Source organism: Physeter macrocephalus, unplaced genomic scaffold (assembly GCF_002837175.3).
Source record: "Physeter macrocephalus isolate SW-GA unplaced genomic scaffold, ASM283717v5 random_150, whole genome shotgun sequence".
In the NCBI taxonomy this organism is placed as follows: Eukaryota; Metazoa; Chordata; class Mammalia; order Artiodactyla; family Physeteridae; genus Physeter; species Physeter macrocephalus.
In genome coordinates this window covers 32,120-51,755 of record NW_021145436.1, presented here as the reverse complement: position 1 = coordinate 51,755, position 19,636 = coordinate 32,120, and the positions used below count along the sequence as shown (strand labels likewise).

At 55.6% G+C, this 19,636-nt stretch overlaps 2 protein-coding genes across 2 annotated transcripts in view; both read left to right on the top strand.

The window, feature by feature from the left end:
* Positions 1 to 8,893, top strand: part of GRIN2D (glutamate ionotropic receptor NMDA type subunit 2D) — a 28,086-nt gene extending 19,193 nt beyond the window's left edge. The window contains exons 10-12 of the mRNA XM_024132647.1: positions 6,785 to 6,972; positions 7,160 to 7,392; positions 7,562 to 8,893. Of these exons, the coding sequence (XP_023988415.1) occupies positions 6,785 to 6,972; positions 7,160 to 7,392; positions 7,562 to 8,893 (1,753 nt within the window). The remainder of the gene's footprint in view (positions 1 to 6,784; positions 6,973 to 7,159; positions 7,393 to 7,561) is intronic.
* A 2,102-nt stretch (positions 8,894 to 10,995) lies between these two features.
* Positions 10,996 to 16,957, top strand: GRWD1 (glutamate rich WD repeat containing 1). The gene is made up of 7 exons (XM_007112365.4): positions 10,996 to 11,201; positions 11,404 to 11,521; positions 11,675 to 11,837; positions 13,967 to 14,180; positions 14,311 to 14,453; positions 14,608 to 14,805; positions 15,949 to 16,957. Exons 1-7 carry the CDS (start codon positions 11,015 to 11,017, stop codon positions 16,264 to 16,266), a joined length of 1,341 nt encoding a protein of 446 aa, XP_007112427.2. The 5' UTR covers positions 10,996 to 11,014; the 3' UTR covers positions 16,267 to 16,957.
* Positions 16,958 to 19,636: the final 2,679 nt, after the last annotated feature.

The following is a 19,636-nucleotide window of genomic DNA, read 5'->3' as shown; positions in this document are numbered from 1 at the left end:
CCCCAACACACATTCTGAGCACAGAGGAGCCATAGATGCAGGAATTGTAAAAAAAAAAAAAAAAAAAAAATGCCTCTCTGCTAAGCCAAATGTTTCCTTGTAACATGGGGGTTGATCTCATGTTAAAGTGGCCACCATTTCCTCCAAAGGAAATTTGATGTGGTCTCTCTATCTATGTCTTACGTATGTATATAAATATGTATATATACTAGTATAGTTGATTTATAATGTGTTAGTTTCAGGGATATGAAGTGATTCATATATATATATGATTTTTTCAGATTCTTTTCCATTATAGGTTATTACAAGATATGAATATAATTCCTGTGCTATACAGTAGGCCCTTGTTGATCTCTTTTACATATAGTAGTATGTATCTGCTAATCCCAACTCCTAATTTATCCCTCCCCTGCTTTCCGCTTTGGTAACCATAAGTTTATTTTCTATGTCTGTGAGTCTATTTCTAGACTCACAGACATAGAAATAAGTTCAGATGAACTTATTTGTTCAAATAAACAAATAAGTTCATTTGTATTTTTTTTAAAGTTTTTTTGATGTGGACCATTTTTAAAGTCTTTATTGAATTTGTTACAATATTGCTTCTGTTATATGTTTGGTTTTTGGCCTCAAGGCATGTGGGATCTTAGCTTCCCAACCAGGGATTGAACCCGCACCCCCTGCACTGGAAGGCGAAGTCTTAACTACTGGACCGTCAGGGAAGTCCCCTGTATTTTTTTAGTTTCCACATATAAGGGATATCATATGATATTTCCCGTTCTCTGTCTGACTTACTTCACTTATTATGATCATCTCTAGGTCCATCCAAGTTGCTGCAAATGGCATCATTTCATTCTTTTTTATAGCCGAATAATATTCCATTGTGTGTGTGTGTGTGTGTGTGTGTGTGTGTGTGTGTGTGTGTACACACATACATACCACATCTTCTTTATCCATTTATCTGTCGATGAGCATTAGGTTGCTTCCATGTCTTGGCTATTGCTTATAGTGCTGTTGTGAATACTGGAATGCATGTGTCTTTTCAAATTCGAATTTTTGTCTTTTCCGGATATGTGCAAAGGAGTGGGATTGCTGGATCATATGGTAGCTCTGTTTTTAGCTTTTCAAGGAAACTCCATACTGTTCTCTATAGTGGCTGCACCAATTTACATCCCACCATATACAGATCTTAAGTGTGAGGTTCATTGATCAGCTGTACATTCATGTGACCATACCCAGGTTAAGGTATGGAAATTTCTAGTTCCCCGCTGCCCTTCTAGTCACCATAGATTATCATTGTAGATTAGTTTTGCCTGGTTCATTGAATATTACATAAACAGAATCAAACAGTGTATATATAACAGTGTATATAATAGTTTTTGTGTCTAGCTTGCTTCATCCAACGCTACTACCAAGTTTGTTCACTGCAGTATTCCATTGAGTATACCAATAGAGGAATATATCAGAATTCTTCCACTCTCCTGATTGGTGAACATTTGGGTTGTTTCCAGTGTTTGGCCATTGTGAATATTCTACTATGAAGATTCTTGTACAAGTGTTTGGAGGACATATACATTCATTTTTCTTGGGTAAACTCCCACGGGTGGACCTGCTAGGTCATAGGGAGGTGTCTGCTTAGCTTCAAAAGATACTGCCAGACATTTTCCAAAGTGGTTGTACCAGTTTACACTCTCATCGGCAGTGCAGGAACGTTCCATTTGTTCCACATGCTCGCCAAGGCTTGGTATCATTCCCATACCTTTTAAATTTACCATAGTGTTTATTATACATCAAGTTCTGTTCTCATTTAAGTTCATTATTGGGTTGCTAGGGCTACCATAACAAAAATTTATTGTCTCCCAGTTCTGGAGGCTAGAAGTCCTCCTTGGTTCCCTTGGAGGGCTGTGAAGGAAGGATGGGTCCCAGGCCTCTCTCCTTGGCTTTACAGATGGCCATCTTCTTCCTGTGTCTTTTCACATCATCTTCCCTTTGTGCATGTCTCTGTATCTAAATTCCCCCTTTTTATAGGAACACCATGCATACTGGATCAGGGTCCACTTTAATGACCTCATTTTAACTTGATCACCACTGTAAAGACCCTTTCTCTAAGCGCACATTCAAAGGCACTGGATAGGACTTCAATGTATAAATGCTGGGGAACACAATGCCACCCACAACGCTTTAGAGGTGAATATTATTATTCCTATTTTATAGGTGAGAAGACAAACGCAGAGCAAGACCCTACAGCTGGTGAGGGGCAGAGCTAGGGTTTGAACCCTGGCAGTCTAATTCTCAGTCCAACCTCTCACCCACTGTACTACATAACCTCACTCGCCCAGCGAGAAACCCAGAATCACCCTCCTGTGCCCCTCACCCGGAAGCTTTGTAGGTTCCCAAAGGATACCCGTGTTTCTCACTGTCACCTCTTGCTCTGATTTCCTGCTTCTGCTGCATTCTTTTTCTCCCTGGTATTCCTTTTTACATTTTTTTCTAATTTTTCATCCAATTTTTATCAGAGTTATACATCCACATAGTTTGAAGAATCAAATACAAGATTTCTTTACAAAATGAAAACCACCAATGGTCCCCCTTCTCTTTACCCTCCTGTGTCTAGAGCAGCGCTCTCCTACAGCCCCTTCTTTTTTTAAAAATTAATTAATTAATTTATTTATTTATTTATGGCTGTGTTGGGTCCTCATTGCTGAGCGTGGGCTTTCTCTAGTTGTGGCGAGTGGCGGCTTCTCATTGTCGTGGCTTCTCTTGTTGCGGAGCACGGGCTCTAGGCACGCAGGCTTCAGTAGTTGTGGCACGTGGGCTCAGTAGTTGTGGTGCACGGGCTTAGCTGCTCCGCGGCATGTGGGATCTTCCTGGGCCAGGGATCGAACCCGTGTCCCCTGCACTGGCAGGCAGACTCTCAACCACTGCACCACCAGGGAAGCCCTCCTACAGCATCTTCTGCGATGATGGAAATGTTCAAGATCTGAGCAGTCCAATATGGTAGCCAACAGCTCTTGATCACTGGAGATGAGGTTCGTGTAACTACAGAACTGAATTTTAAATTTTAATTAAAATTGGAATTCAAAGAGCCACCTGTGGCTAGTGGCTACCACCTTGGACAACACTAGAAAATTCCATCCTTACAGAGAGGTACAAGGTATTGGCAGCCTCATGGCTTTGGCTAGCTCACATTCCAAATGTGGGCTTACCCTACCACTGAGGGCAAGCAACCTCACAGGAAGAGAAAGGAAATGCATCTCTTAAAAAGAAATAGGGCTTCCCTGGTGGCGCAGTGGCTGCGCGTCCGCCTGCCAATGCAGGGGAACCGGGTTCGCGCCCCGGTCTGGGAGGATCCCACATGCCGCGGAGCGGCTGGGCCCGTGAGCCATGGCCGTTGAGCCTGCGCGTCCCGAGCCTGTGCTCCGCAACGGGAGAGGCCACAACAGAGGGAGGCCCGCATACCACAAAAAAAAAAAAAAAAAAAAAAAAAGAAATAAAGAAACACAGCTTCTCCCAGCCAGTTCTGGAAGCCCATTCCATGAGAGAGGTTCAATTTCTCACTCACTTATGAGGGCCGAAAAGGAAACATCAAGTCCCCTTTCCCTAAAGGAAGCATTATTTTTCATTTTTTTCAGATCAATTCAACCACGTATACACACACATCTTTATACATTCCTCACTGAAAGTACACACTTTTCTCTTGCATTTTCCGTGGAGGAAAGCCTCTTGGCATCTCTTCCCTATTAATGAAATCTTACCTCTCAGCTCCAGTGATTGGCACACAGAATGCTGGTCTCAAACCAGCCTGAATTCATTCATTCAACCCCTCTTTATTAAGCACGTGTTGTATGCCAGGTGCTCTTCTAGACCCTGTGGATACAGCAGTGAGCCCGGCAAACAACGTCTGCTCCTTCACGGAACTTAAATTCCAGTGGGGGAGGGGCGGCGGGGAGATGAATGATAAAGCTAATAACTAAAAACATTTTATAGTTACTAGGAGGTAGGTGCTATGGACAAAAATAGGGCAGGGTGAGAGAGTCTGGGAGACCCAGGAAGCAGGCTACAGGTTGCAGTATTAAACAGCGTACCAGGGAAGGTGCCTTTGGAGCAAACACTTGAAGGAGGTGAGGGGGCCAGCCAGGCGGCTATCTGGGAGAAGGATATTATTCCAGCAGAGAGAATGGCCAGTGCAAAGGCCCCGAGGCAGGAGCAGAGTGGAGCAATCCAGGAACTGCACAAAGCCCAGGGTGGCTGGAGCAGACTTATGAGGGAGGCGTGCATGTGAGACAAGGCAGAGGGGTAAGGAGGGGTGTTGGGGGTGTTTGCTGACAAAGAGCCTGGTGGGGAGTGAAGTGGGGAGCCCGCGAAGCGCAGTGAACTGAGGACGGACGGGAGCCAAGGAGGGACGAGAGCTGCCTCAGATGTCAAGATCCCTCTGGCAACAGGGTGGGAATTTTTATTTTTCCCACAAAAAGGCTGGCGGACATGGCTGAGTTTTACTAGAGGTTTAGGATCAATGCGGGTGTAGGGCGTAAGGAGGTGAGGAAAGAGGCAGGCATTACATCCCAGAAAAACTGAGCAAACGATTAACTTCAAAGCAGATTCTCAGCTCCCCTCTTCCTGAAAGCCCTGCTCACCTTCCCACCACTGGAAGTCTTGATTGTTGGCTCTAAAATACTTCTCCGTTCTTTCCTCCCACAACTCTCCCTTGTACACGCCTCCCTCCCAGGACCCCTGAAGACCCTCCTTCCATCTAGTCCCCAGCGCCTCCATCCCTCCTCTTTGGCCTGACTCAGGACACTCCGAGTTCTTCCCACTTAAACACCTTAAACAATTCACCTTTCGCCCCCAAGGACATTTTCCTAAACAAAGAGACACCTGGAGAGAAATTACAGTTTGCCTACAAGGCAGCAGTGCCCGCAGGTAGTGCGGTATCCTTCTCGCCTATGTACTGTGTATGTTTCCAGATGTCAGCTGGGCTCTCCCTGCCTGTTAGGATCTGTATAAGGTGAATTCAAACCCCATTCTCCAACTACCGGGTGGCGAATGCCCTCCCCACGTTCCAGAGCTTTGAATTCTTTGCCCCACCCCAAGTTTTGCTTCAGCTGGATCCATTCTATCTGGGGAATCCTCTCTCTGTCTCCCCCTTTGGGGTGCAAGGACTAAGTCTGTCCTTTTCCTTAATTTCTATGCAACCAACCATGCACACAAGGCATTTATATGCGCTTATGTGAGTGTGTGGACAGGGCTTCACTGAAAGTTTGGGGACACAGAGGTATTTACATCAACAGATAGGCAAACAACTCAAGACTCCAGGTGATGTATTCATGTCAGGAAGACCCTTTGCCTTCTCCTCACTAAGCATCCAGCCACATGCCTTGATGTCTCTTGTTTTCCCCAGACCTGAGCTGTCCAAGATTATTTAAATTTAAATTAGGGACTTCCCTGGAGGTCCAGTGGTTGAGACTCCGTGCTTCCAATATGCAGGGGGCACGGGTTCAATCTCTGGTCGGAGAACTAAGATCCCACATGCCTTGGTGTGGCAAAAAATAAATAATAATAATAATAATTTAATTAATTAAAATTAAATACAATTTAAAGTTACATCTCTTTGTCATACTGATCACATTTCAAGTGCTCCAGAGCCATGGGTGGCTGGTGGCTGCCATGTTGGGCTGCGCAGATGGAACATTTCCATCATTCCAGAATGTTCTTTTGGACAATGTTGGACTAGAAAAGACAGATACCTCCCTCTAAGAACTAGTCTGGTGTCTACAATTAAGATGACCAAAATTTCACCCCACAAAATAACTATAGAGCTATATTCTATCTAGGATTCCAGGACTAGTGGGTTTTTTTCTTTTTCATTAATACGCCCTGGACATCTTCACAGGTCAGATCATGAGTACTTATCTTATGTCACAGGATAATTACACAGTGTGTAATCCACAGAAGTGTGGATTCCTTTATCCATTCATTCATTTACTCCGCAAATATTTACGACCACCCTGAATGTGTCAGGAACTGCTGGGTCACAGCCTAGAACGTGACGACTTGGATCCTGCCCTAGAGGGGCTTGCATTCTGGTAGGAGAGGCTGAGATTAATCAAATCATCACAGAGATAAATGCAAAATGGCAGCAGTTGGGAAGGAAGTGACATGTGGCAAGTGCCACAATGTATTCATCAGTGAGAACTACTAATTCTATATCCGTACTTACCTTCCCACCAAATTGTAGAAATTAGGGAGGGCCTAGAGGGAGAAAACCCAAGCAAATTAAGATGCATGTCTGAGCCTGCGTTTCCCCAGTCTGAATAATGGAGATCATAGTTTCTACCTCATAGGAGTGTTGAGAGAATGGAGTTATTACGGTAGATAGAACAGTGCCTGGAACAACAGAAGTCATCATTAATACTATTATTATTTGTATGATTCTCCTTTCTGAGTTCTCCTCTTTAAAATGGAGGAGTATACGGGACCTTCTCTGGAAGGTTCCAGTAAGGATTGAACCAGTAGTTATTTCATGAACAGTCACAGCTAACACTTCTCTGGCACTTCCTTTGCTCCCTTCCGAGGGCTATCCGCGCAACAACGTTGGAAGGGAGGTATTGCCGCTGTCCCCATTTGACAGATGTTTAAACAGAGGCACAAAAAGGTGCGGTGACTTACTGAGAAGTTCACCACTAGTTAGAATCTGGAGCAGTTGGAGGTTAGGAGGTAGAGGGACTCTGGTCTGCCCATTCGGGCATCTGGGTGGAACTGACCCTGCCCTTCACGCCCCTGCCGGCAGGAAGCTGGATGCCTTCATCTACGACGCGGCTGTGCTCAACTACATGGCCCGCAAAGATGAGGGCTGCAAGCTCGTCACCATCGGCTCGGGCAAGGTCTTTGCCACCACAGGCTACGGCATCGCCCTGCACAAGGGTTCCCGCTGGAAGCGGCCCATCGACCTGGCGCTGCTGCAGTTCCTGGGGGATGGTGCGGCTGCACGCAGAGATGCCTACAGGGGGGTGGGGAAGGGAGGGGAGGCAGAGACCCCTGGGAACTGGGGAAGGAGGGGATGAGGACCCGGACACCAGGGTCTGAGGACCTAGACTCCTGTATCAGAGAGGAGGGTCCTCAGAGGGTGCCCACGGAAGGTGACCTCCCACCTTCCTGTCCCCAGATGAGATCGAGATGCTGGAGCGGCTGTGGCTCTCTGGGATCTGCCACAATGACAAAATCGAGGTGATGAGCAGCAAGCTGGACATCGACAACATGGCGGGCGTCTTCTACATGCTGCTGGTGGCCATGGGCCTCTCCCTGCTGGTCTTCGCCTGGGAGCACCTGGTGTACTGGCGCCTGCGGCATTGCCTGGGGCCCACCCACCGCATGGATTTCCTGCTGGCCTTCTCCAGGGTATGGGGGAGAGAGGGAGGCGGAGGGGGACAGATGGGAGGAAGCAGGCAGGGAGGCCTAGGAACGGAAGGGAGCTGGCTCGGGGTGCTGGAGAGGAGGGAGGGACGGAGGGAAGGCCGGTGGTCCGCAGCGTCCCACGCTGACTGGGCTTCTGCCGCGACCCCCGCAGGGCATGTACAGCTGCTGCAGCGCGGAGGCTGCCCCGCCGCCCGCCAAGCCGCCGCCGCCGCCGCAGCCGCTGCCCAGCCCGGTGTACCCGGCGGCGAGGCCCGCTCCCGGCCCCGCGCCCTTCATTCCCCGCGAGCGCGCCACTGTGGACCGCTGGCGCCGCGCCAAAGGTGCAGGGCCGCCGGGGGCCGCGAGCTTGGCCGACGGCTTCCACCGCTACTACGGCCCCATCGAGCCGCAGGGCCTGGGCGTGGGCGAGGCGCGCGCCGCGCCCCGGGGCGCAACCGGGCGCCCGCTATCTCCGCCGGCTACGCAGCCCCCGCAGAAGCCGCCGCCCTCCTACTTCGCCATCGTGCGCGACAAAGAGCCGGCCGAGCCGCCCGCCGGCGCCTTCCCTGGCTTCCCGTCGCCGCCCGCGCCCCCGGCCGCCGCGGCCACGGCCGTCGGGCCGCCGCTCTGCCGCCTGGCCTTCGAGGACGAGAGCCCGCCGGCGCCCACGCGCTGGCCGCGCTCGGACCCCGAGAGCCAGCCCCTGTTGGGCCCCGGCGCGGGGGGCGCGGGCGGTGCGGGGGGCGCGGGCGGCGGAGCCCAGGCCGCGCCACCCCCGTGCCGCGCCGCGCCGCCCCCCTGTCCTTACCTTGACCTAGAGCCGTCGCCGTCGGACTCGGAGGACTCGGAGAGCCTGGGCGGCGCGTCGCTGGGCGGCCTGGAGCCCTGGTGGTTCGCCGACTTCCCCTACCCGTACGCCGAGCGCCTCGGGCCGCCGCCTGGCCGCTACTGGTCGGTCGACAAGCTCGGGGGCTGGCGCGCCGGCAGCTGGGACTACCTGCCCCCGCGCAGCGGCCCCGCCGCCTGGCACTGTCGCCACTGCGCTAGCCTGGAGCTGCTGCCGCCGCCGCGCCATCTCAGCTGCTCACACGACGGCCTGGACGGCGGCTGGTGGGCGCCGCCGCCCCCGCCCTGGGCCGCGGGGCCCCCGCCCCGGCGCCGGGCCCGCTGCGGGTGTCCGCGGTCGCATCCTCACCGCCCGCGGGCCTCGCACCGCGCGCCCGCAGCTGCCGCGCCGCACCACCACCGGCACCGGCGCGCCGCGGGGGGCTGGGACCTCCCGCCGCCCGCGCCCACCTCGCGATCGCTCGAGGACCTCAGCTCGTGTCCCCGCGCCGCCCCCGCGCGCAGGCTCACCGGGCCCTCCCGCCACGCGCGCCGGTGCCCGCACGCCGCGCACTGGGGGCCGCCGCTGCCCGCCGCGCCCCACCGGAGACACCGGGGCGGGGACCTGGGTACCCGCCGGGGCTCGGCGCACTTTTCCAGCCTCGAGTCCGAGGTATGACGCGGCCTGGGGGGCCCCGCCGCCCCCTCGGTCAGCGCAGGCCACAGCCCGAGGGGGCACGCGCGGTGGACAGGACCCGCACGGGTTGGGAAGGAAGGAAATGGAACTGGCCGGACCCCGCCTGGAGCAGCGTCCTGCGCCCCTCGCTATGGGGGCACCTCGAGCCGGGGGAGATTTGGTCCCTCAAATCTCACCCAGCCTGGGAGCAAGGGGATAGGGGTCTCGGAGCCCACTGGACTTTTTTTTTAACCCGACAAGGGCTTTTTAACGTCACCAGATGGGGCAGGAGGTGGTGGGGTCACGCCACGCCCGCGTCCCTCCCCCACGCCTGGGGCCGTGGCCCCCACATCACTGTGCAGCTCCCCGGCCCCAGCCACGCCTCCGGGGAAGCCCGTTTTTAACCTTTCATCCATCGGGACTCAAAACTGTGAGACGCGTTCGCCAAACTGTGACCCCAGACCTTGGCCCCCGCCACACAGAAACCCCTGACCCCAGACTGTGACTTCCGACCCCTAAAAATGGTCATCCGACCCCAGACTGTGACCCCTGACCCCAAACTGTGACCCGAGCCCCAGACCGTTCCCCGACCAGACTCTGCCCCTCGACGTCAAACCGTGACACCCCCTCCTCCTTTTCCACCCGCGGTAGCTTTCCCCTCTTTCTCGACCTAGCACACGCCCCCAACGGAAGCCCCGCCTCCACTGCCCCAGCGTTGATCCCAACCTCCGTCAGGCCAAAACTTCCCACCCTGTCGCACCTCACTACCAGCCCCAGGTGCCACTAATCACATGCTCTCCAAATCCAACCCTTATTTGTGACCTTTCAGTGAAGACCCAGCAGACCCTCAAAAGCCTCCTCTTCCCAGATCTCCAGCCGGGTCTGGAGCTGGGTTGTGGAAGAGAGGGGTCTGGGAGTCCATACTCATCACCAACCTCCCTTCCCACTCTCCTGTCCCATATTGCAGTGTTTGGAATAAACCATGTTTTTATGCCTCCTCAAGCCCAGTGTGAGCTCCGTGTCTGTCTCTTAGTCCCCCTCAAGCTTCTCTGGAGGAAATAAAAACAGAAAAGTCCCACAGAGGAAGAGGGGGCAGAAAGAGAATTCCAGCAAGAACAGAGACCCTGGAGGGATGTGGGAGGTAAAGACTCAAAGAGGAGGTGAGAAAAGACCCTAAGAAGAGGAGGGCTGAGAAGGGGTTGGGGTGGAAGGAGAAGGGGGACAGAGAACTCAAGAAAGATCTGGGATCAAAACTTTTTTAGGATCAAGTCTAGGGTCCCATACCTATGGCAACAGGTTAATGAGGCTTGCTAGGTTCTTAATATCCTGTTCATGCAAGCGAGGAGAGTGTCTATTATACCCCAGCCAATCCACGTATCTTGCATTCCGTTCATCTCACCAATGAGAACCTATTTCTAACATTTCATTATGCCAATTAGCCAAACCTCTGGTGGTGCTGGGCAATAAAAAAAAGCGGAAGCACTTGTAATAGCTGCCTCCAGAGGGTGGACTTTCTGATTAAGTGCTTGCTGACCAGAGCTGCAAGGTGAACGCCTGGTTAGGCAACTGACTGCCCCTAGAGGGTAGATTCAACCAGCTAATTTACACATATCATCCTGTCTACACTTAACCATTTTGAAGTAAATTAAAGCCTTCATAACAAGGCGGGGAGAAGAAACCGGCTTTATGGGTCCTCAGGGAGCAGAAACCTAGTCTCTTTGCCAGTAAGGGATCTTATTTGCATGGACGAATAATTAATTAAGTGGAAAGAAGGGACTGGGAATCAAAGGTGGAAGAGAGAGTCGGGGCTTGGAGCTCCTCTAGTTGATGGAGAAAACAGGCCTCCTGCAGAACTACAACTCCCAGGAGGCCTTGCCGCTGCTGTGCGGCAGAGCGCCCCAAAGTCATGGGGAGGGTATAGTTTACCCGGATCTGCAGGCCTCGCTAGCCAGGCCAGGACGCAGTTACCTTAGCTCTCCTTCACCCCTCTCCCCATTGCCCTCTCTAATTGGTGAACGAGGAGGTTTCCAAGGTAACCGCGCAGTAGGGAGGATCCTCACAAGAAGGGAAGCGAGACCCGGAAGTGACGCTCTTACCTCGCGCCGGCGGCGGGAGGCTCCAAAGATGGCTGCGCGCAAGGGTCGGCGGGGCGCGTGTGAAACCGGGGAGCCTATGGACGCCGAGTCCCACGACGCAGGGTCCAAGGGCCCGGCCCAGGTCTACCTACCCGGCCGGGGATCCCCGCTGCGGGAAGGAGAGGAGCTGGTCATGGACGAGGAGGCCTACGTGCTGTACCACCGAGCACAGACTGGTAGGCCTGGGCACCTGGACTCCTGGGTCCTGAGGAAGGAGGGGACTGGAATCCTGGGTTCTGAGGGGGGAGTTGGTCCTGAGCCTTTAACTTAAGAGGCACTCTGAGAGAGAAGATTGGGGTGTAAGAGGGTTGACATCACACTCAAGAGGACTGAGATCCCTCTGTTCCATGCTAATTTTCCAACTCCTTCCATCCCCAGGCGCCCCGTGTCTCAGCTTCGACATAGTCCGGGATCAGCTGGGAGACAACCGGACCGAGCTTCCTCTTACACTTTATCTGTGTGCTGGGACCCAGGCCGAGAGCGCCCAAAGCAACAGGTGAGTAAGAACTGACTCTTCCCCAGGACCAGGGACCTGAGCCTCCAGCTCCCTCTTCCTCGGGACCTAGAAGTCGGGGTTTCCAGCCTCCTCCCACCCTCCTTACTGAGGATCCTGGCACCCGGTGCTTCATTCATGCCACACCGCCCCCAGATTCATGATGCTTCGGATGCACAATCTGCACGGGACAAAGCCCCCGCCATCCGAGAGCAGTGACGAGGAGGAGGAGGAGGAGGATGAAGAGGATGAAGAAGAGCGGAAGCCTCAGCTGGAGCTGGCGATGGTGCCCCATTATGGCGGCATCAATAGAGTTCGGGTAAATACAGCACGAGCAGCCTGCCCTGTGTTCTCTGGAGCACACGCCCCCACCCCCGCACCCACGCCCTTCAGCCTTTAGAAAAGCACCTGGCACATAGTTTTATATATTATGGTAGTGGTCATTATGTGCTAGATGCTATAGGGTTTGGTTTTTTTTTTCAGCAAGCATCATTTGTACCAAATTTATTATTTATTTATTTATTTACTCATTTATTTGGCTGTGTTGGGTCTTAGTTGCGGCACACGGGATCCTTCATTGCGGCGCGAGGGCCTCTCTCTAGTTGTGGCGCGGGCTGTAGAGCACGCGGGCTCAGTAGTTGCGGCAGGCGGGCTCTCTAGTTGAGGCGTGTGGGCTCTATGGAGCAAGCGCGGGGGCTTAGTTGCCCCGCGGCACGGGGATCTTAGTTCCCCAACCAGGGATCGAACCTGCGTCCCCTGCATTGGAAGGCGGATTCTTAATAGAGGGGTATTTTTTAATGTTCTTTCCTCTTCTGTAAAACGGTGAGAGTCACAAAGCTTACCTGATGGGGCCGGTGTGAGGATAAACTGAAATGACATAAAGCGTTATTTCAATAACTGAAAGTTACTCAGGTGTCTAGAAACAGCACTTGGCTGTAACTTGAGATATGTGTTTTCTGTTATTACTCAGGGACTCTTGTGGGCTGGGGGGTTACTTTTGTGCTTCAGAGTTACGGCCCCTTCTAATCAGGTTGATGTGAGAATTAAATGAGATGCTGTGTGTATAGTACTTGGAGCAGTGTTTGGCTCATAGTTCTTGAGAAGTATTTCCGTTAAAGTATTACCGTGTCTCGGGTACTGTTTTAGACCGTGGGGAGTTAACAGGGTGCAAAAGGTCTCTGGCTCCTTGAAGCTTACATACCAGTGGGAAAGGGAACAAGAAGAAACTAAGCATATGTGTATATGTCCAAAGATGCTGAATGTTGTGGAGAAAAATGAAACAAGGTAAGGGAGTTAGGGTCTTCTGGAGTGGGGTTGCCTCTTTAAATAGTGTGGTCAAGGAAGCATTCACTGATAAGGTGCCATTTGAACAGAGACCCGCAGGAATGAGGGAGTGAGGCAAGGATATCTGTGGGAAGAGGTTTGCGGGCAAGGAAATAACAAGTGCAAAGGCCCTGGGGCAAACTGAGGAGTTTTGACGGAAGCTGGGGAGAACAGTGCTGAACGGATGAGGGGGAGAGTGACAGGGTTTGGCAGGTGGGCACGGAGGAGACATTGTTTAGGGCCTTGTAGGCCAGTGTAAGGACTTGGCTTTTACTTGGGGAGAGATTGGGAACCGTTGGAGGGTTTAGAGTGAAGGATGGCAGGGATCTGACTTGTGTTTTAAAGGGATCCCTCTTACTGCTGTATTGAGAATAGACTGCAGGGAAGCAAGGGCAGAAGGACAGTCCTGTGAGGAGGCCAGCACAGGAATGCAGGGAAGGGTGACTTCGGTAGTAACACGAGTGACAGCAGCAGAGGTACTGAGAAAGGATTGGAAGTGTGGCATTTTGGGTGGAGCCAGCATAGGTGGTGGGTGTGAGGAAGGAGAGACAAGTGGGGAATGAGTCCTGCCGTTTGGGGCCCAAGGTGGGACCTCCAGGGAGGAGTAGGTGGCAGTGGGCGATTAGGAACTTGGCTTTGACCTTGTGATGTCTAAACAGTCAGTTCGTTGTGAGCCTGGAGTTGAGGAGAGAGGTCAGGGCTAGGGGCTACTGGAAACCTTGAGGCTGAACAGGATCTCCTAGTGAGCAAAGGTACACAGGCAGAGAGATCCGGAGACAGGCCTGTGAGCAGCCTACATTTAGACAGTTACAGAGACCAGGAGCCTGAACACACTTCTAGGGGCTGGTGGAATAACAGCCTCGATTCCTGGGAGTCCGGAAGGAGTTTTGTCCTCCCCCCACCATCATCTCTACCGCAGGGTGGGGAGTTGTCCCGGGTACCAAGCTGCTCTTGCAGGCCGTGATTCCATTCCCGCAAAGGTTTCTGGGAGTTGTAGTCCCAGCCCTGGGTGGGGGGCGGGTCTGAGGAGCTGCAGTTCTGGTTCTGGGGGATGCTAGGGGCTGTGGTCGCCACCTGGAGCCTCCTGTCCCTCTCACCTCCGCTCCCCTTCTCCCTCCCCTCCAGGTGTCATGGCTGGGTGAGGAGCCAGTGGCTGGGGTGTGGTCAGAGAAGGGCCAGGTGGAGGTGTTTGCACTGCGGCGGCTTCTGCAGGTGGTGGATGACCCCCAGGCCCTAGCGACCTTCCTCCGGGATGAGCAGGCCCGTGTGAAGCCCATCTTCGCCTTCTCTGGCCACATGGGCGAGGGCTTTGCACTCGACTGGTCCCCTCGTGTGCCCGGTGAGTCCCTGGGGTGTGCAGTTAGCCCTGAGGGCTGGGTAGGAGCAGGGTCTACAGCAGGGGTGGCTGCTAAGTTGGGAGTGAGCTGTGGCCAGGCGGGACAGGGTCGTGTCCTGATTCCCCTTCGCAGGGCGCCTGCTGACCGGTGACTGTCAGAAGAACATCCACCTCTGGACCCCTGTGGACGGCGGTTCCTGGCATGTGGACCAGCGGCCCTTCGTGGGCCACACACGCTCCGTGGAGGACCTGCAGTGGTCTCCAGCCGAGGACACGGTGAGGGAGGGCTGGGGGTCCGGACTCCTGGGGTGGGGAGGGGGGCAGGTCCTAATGAGGGGGTCACTAACAGAGAGGGTAGCCCGCCACTGGACCCCGGTCTCCAGAGTGGGGCGGGGGTACACCAGGCTGCCTCAGACTCTGCCTCGTCCAGGTATTTGCCTCTTGCTCAGCTGATGCCTCCATCCGCATCTGGGACATCCGGGCAGCCCCCAGCAAGGCCTGCATGCTCACCACCGCCACCGCCCACGATGGGGATGTCAACGTCATCAACTGGAGCCGCCGGGAGCCCTTCCTGCTCAGCGGCGGGGATGACGGAGCCCTCAAGGTCTGGGACCTGCGGCAGTTCAAGGTACTGTCCCAGCTGCACACCTGGGGCGGGAGAAGCTCCTGCTACCGGAGGCCACTAGGATTTGTGGGTTGTCCCTCCTGAGATGGTTTATACACCAGAACTGGGAAGGCCCCGTGAATTGGGGTCCAGGTGAGGAAACAGGCTCAGCGAGAGGAAGGCTTGGGGCTGCTGTGGGGTCGCTTCCTCTACCATCTGGAGATCTGACACGAGGGAAGGGGCTGGGTGGCGGAGACTACGGCTCTCATCTGCCCGCGGGGAGCCATGCGCCGGCTGTGCTGCCCAGGGGCTCAAGGGCTTCAGAAGACGGTCGTTTTTCTTTCCGTGGATTTTATAGACTCAGCTGAGAACAGAGCCCAGCTCACTCATTTTGGGAGGGGGAACTGAGGGCCAGAAGGGACAGGAGCAGATAGGATGTGACCACCCAGCTAAGCGTTGACTCTGCAGAGCTGAGAGGGTCTCCAGGCAGGAGAAGTTGCAGCTCCTGGCCTCCCTCTGGACAAAGCCGTGACTTCATACACCTCTGGGCCTTCCCGGGATCGTCTTTTTACTCCCCCCAGTGTAATGAGTTCTACAGAGTCAGCCCTGGGGAAGCCTCTAGAAATGGATTCCAGCCCCCCAGGCAGGTGCATGGCCAGGTCACAGGGCCAAAGTGGATTGGCCACTGGAACGTTGGAACCACTTCTCCAAATGAGAGAGACGCCAATCCCCACCAGCACCTTCGCTTTAGTAAAAGTGTCGTTCTTTGCCTCAGCTCTCTCTGGAGCCTGGGAGTCACGCCGCTGCCCCCTTTCAGGCCTTCTAGAACCAGCGGGCAGAGCACTTGCGGAACCACGCCTTCCTTTTATAGGGAAGGAAACTGAGGCAGGCCCAGGGAGGAGCAAGGGTTGGGGTTTTGTGGCCTGGAGCTGGGAGGGGCTTCTTTGCAGGTGAAATCACAACTCCCAGCAGCCCCTGGGACATCACACCTTTCTTACCAGCTGTACTTTGTGCTCTGCCCCTTTCAGAGGACCTGGGTTTGTGGGGGGCACAAGGGGTGGAGCCCTGGTTGGACCCTAAGGCTGGAGAGGGGTGGGGGTCTCTGCCTGGGTCACCCCAGGCGTCAGGCTGAGGGGCTCAGAGGCCCTGACTCCCATCTTCCCGTAGTCTGGCTCCCCGGTGGCCACCTTCAAGCAGCATGTGGCCCCCGTGACCTCCGTCGAGTGGCACCCCCAGGACAGTGGGGTCTTCGCGGCCTCGGGTGCAGACGACCAGATCACACAGTGGGACCTGGCAGTGGAGCGGGACCCCGAGGCCGGCGACGCGGAGACTGACCCTGCGCTGGCAGACCTCCCCCAGCAGCTGTTGTTCGTGCACCAGGGCGAGACAGCCCTGAAGGAGCTGCACTGGCACCCGCAGTGCCCCGGGCTCCTGGTCAGCACCGCCCTGTCAGGCTTCACCGTCTTCCGCACCATCAGCGTCTGAGGCCGGCCGGGCTGCATCTATCTGGCCCTCCACTTGGGGACTGAAGTTGAAGTTCATTCCCCTGGAAGGGACTCGTTCAGATCTGTTGGCCAGCGCTTCTCCAGGAGGACTTAGTTTGGCCCATTGGCTGCCGTGATGGATTCTGTTTGACTGATTGTTCTTTGAAAGGACTCGGTTTGGCCCGATGCCCCCCTTGCCGAAGGATATGCTTTGATCCGTGGCTCTAAAACTAGGGTTTGGATTGCTCCCACGACTCCTCCAGCCAAAGGACTGGGTTTGACCCATGGCCCTATAAGACCAGTGGGCTTGACTCTGGTGACCCCTCTTGCCCAAAACCTTGGTTTAGCCCAGTGACCCCCTCCCCGGCACCTGTCAGAAGACTCCATTGGCTTTTTCCCTGACGGGCCTGGCGTGGCCTGCGTTGCTGTGGACGCTTTGTCAGCTGCCGCACTTGGCGTGACCCTTTGACCTCTCTGCCACTGGCCTCCCCCAGGGAACTCAGGTGCTTTACAGTGGCTGGACCAAATTCGAGGAGTGGGTTCCTCCAGCAGATTTGGCTCTTGTCTTCCTGCCAGCTGGGTTTGGCCACGACTTCCCAGGGAGAGGCTGCGTGGGGCCTTCTCCCCTCCCAAAGGCAGGCACCGTGTGGGGGGGAGTCGGGGGCTCCTGAGGGGCAATAAAGGACCAGAATGAGGCCTGGAGTGTGTGAGACTCGTCCTTCTGGCCGCTGCCTCAGGAGGAGGAGGGAGGGCCTGGCACCCGGCTGTCCCTAGGCCACTGGGTCTGACCCCCAGCCCATTGGGTGCTATCCGGTCCTGCCTTCCCGATGTCTTATTCCGTCTGGAACTCACTCTAGGTCTCGGGGGGGGATCTCAGGTGTGCCTCCCAACCTTTTAAGGCTTCACCTCAGGCGGAACCGGGGGGCCCCCTTTGTCTCTTGTCTTTTCACCGCTGCCCTCATGATCGCTTTCTCACCATCTCTTTGTTCCCTCACCTGTGTCCCCATCTTCCCACATCTCCTGGCCCCCAGGCTCTGTGTCCACGCCCCCTCCCGCCGTGTCTTTGCTCCGCCACCGCCTCCTCTCCAGCCTGCTTGGGCCGAGGCCCAGCCGCCCTGCCTGGCCCTCCTCCCTGGCTCCCCCTCTGCGGCTTGGAGCTGGCCCCACCCCCTGCCCCCCCTCGGGCCAGGCCTCTGATCCTCCTGTGGACACAGAGGTCGGGCGCCCTGCACAAGGCCCCTGGGGCCGAGGACAGGCTGCAGCACCTCAGCACCCACAGAGGCCTCGCGTCGGCCCGAACAGAGGATCCCCCGGCAGAGGGCATGGGGGTGGGCTGCCCCACCAGGTACGTGTCTCCGCGCAGAGCCCCAGGGCCGGGGTCCTGGCCCGGAGGGCCGTCCCCCAGCCCCCACCTTCCTTGCTCAGGGGTCTGCCCCGGCACCTGCAGCCCATCCTCGCCGTTCCCTGCTCAGTGACACGTTCCGGCCCCAGAGTGATCTCCCCCGCCCAGCTTCACTCCCCCCAGCTCTGAGCCCACCTCCGTTCTCTGCCTGTTTTCACGGTCTCCCCCGTCCCCCCATCCTGCGTCTCGTCTCGTCCCATCTCTGTCCCCCATCTGGCTCTGTCACCACAGCCTCCGTCTCTCCACTGGCTAAGATGTGATCTCCACTCCTCTTTGCTCGGCTGCTCCTAGTCTGCCTGCCTCTTTTCTGTCCCCCTCTCTCTCCGGGCCTCTGTCCCCTCTGGGTTCTTGTGACCCCCTGCGGGGGGGGGGTCTCTGTCCTTCCCTCCATCTCAGGGCTGCCGCTCCACACGCGCTCTCCCTGCCCGTCTCTGAGCCTCTGTGCCCTCGTCTCTCTTCAGTCTCCACACCACATCCCCTCCTGTCGATCTCTGCCCTCCAACCTGCTGCCCAGACCCCTCTAGTGAGCGCGGGGGGTTTGTGAGGGGACAGCCAGGGTCTCAGGGAGCGTGTGAAAGCGCTTCTGGGCGGAGTGGGGGTGGCACCTGGGGCGAGGCTTCTCGGCCCCAGATTAGACAGTGACTTTGACATGAAGTTGATGCACCTTAAGCCCCGTGTCGCCTTTATATGGAAACATTAAGCTGCTCTCCCAGGTCAGGGGGAGGTGGGGGGGAGGACTTCAGGCTCTGGATCCTCTTCGCTGGGGTCCTGCCGTTGCTGGTGGGAGGTGTGTGTGCCCTGAGGCCGAGTCCCATGTGCTGCCTGTGAACTGGGCCGCGTTGGATGCAGACGGGACCCCCCCGGAGGTGAAGGCCCCTCCTGTCTGCTTTATGAAATGGACAAGATCACATCTGCCTCACGGGGCTGAGGGTGGCACAGGAGGATTTAGGAAAGCAGAATCCTGGGTTGGAAAGGCTCAGGACCCAAAGCAGCAGCCCACCCCTGGCACTTCGTGGGTCTGGCCAGGTCTCTGAGCCCACTCCCCAACCTGTGAACCGGAGTGATGATCTTGACCTCCCAGCATCCTGAGCAGCCACGGTGAGCGGCGGGGTCTGGTGGCGTTCAGTGGGCGGGCCGCAGACATCTGGTGAGCTTGGCAAGGCCCGGGACATCGGTGCTCGGGAAATAGGAGCGCGCGATTAGGTTGTCTGTGGTCCGGTCTGTCATTCAGGCTTTGGCACCAAGAAGGCTGGCTGGGAGTTCAGGGTTTGCTGTTCCTTGGCTGAGGGACCTGGGACAAGGGATGGACCTCAGCGCCTCAGTTTGCTTTACTGTGAGAAGCAAAGTCCCCGCCTCCAAGGGTTGTGGTCAGAGATGGGTGACGGCGTGTGAGGAGGTCCCGCCGGTCCCCCGCGGCCCCTGCCCCGTCATGTCATCAGGTGGCCCCTGAGAGGAGACGAGTGTATAGTGGGGACCTCCAGGCAGGAGCGGGCTGCGAATGTCGAGGTCAGAGCCTGGATTCTGACCTCACACCTGCCCCCCTCAGCGACGAGCCTCGGTTTCCCCTTTTTGGAAGAACAATCTCTAACGCCCAGAATAGTTGAGGCTGAAAAAACGAGAGTTGGGGCACATCGTGGCGTTGAACACAGCCAGGCGTGGTCTCCACTCTGACGTGAGCCTCAGCTTTGCCTCTGCAGAATGGGCCTAAGAAAATCCCACGTGGTGGAGCTGTCTGGGTGGTCAAGGACAGCAGGTGCAGAGCTCTGGGGGCGGCGGGCGGGGCAGGGGAGTGGGTACCTGTCGATGTTGAACTTGACATCAACTAACAACTCGCTCTCCTTGGAGTGAGTGCCCCCAGCCCTGCTGAGAAGCCCATGAGGGCCCCTAGAGCCTGGCACAGGGGGCTTATAGTACCTAGGTGCTTGGTAGGTACTGATGGAACTGATGTGCAAAACATTTAACCCCTAGC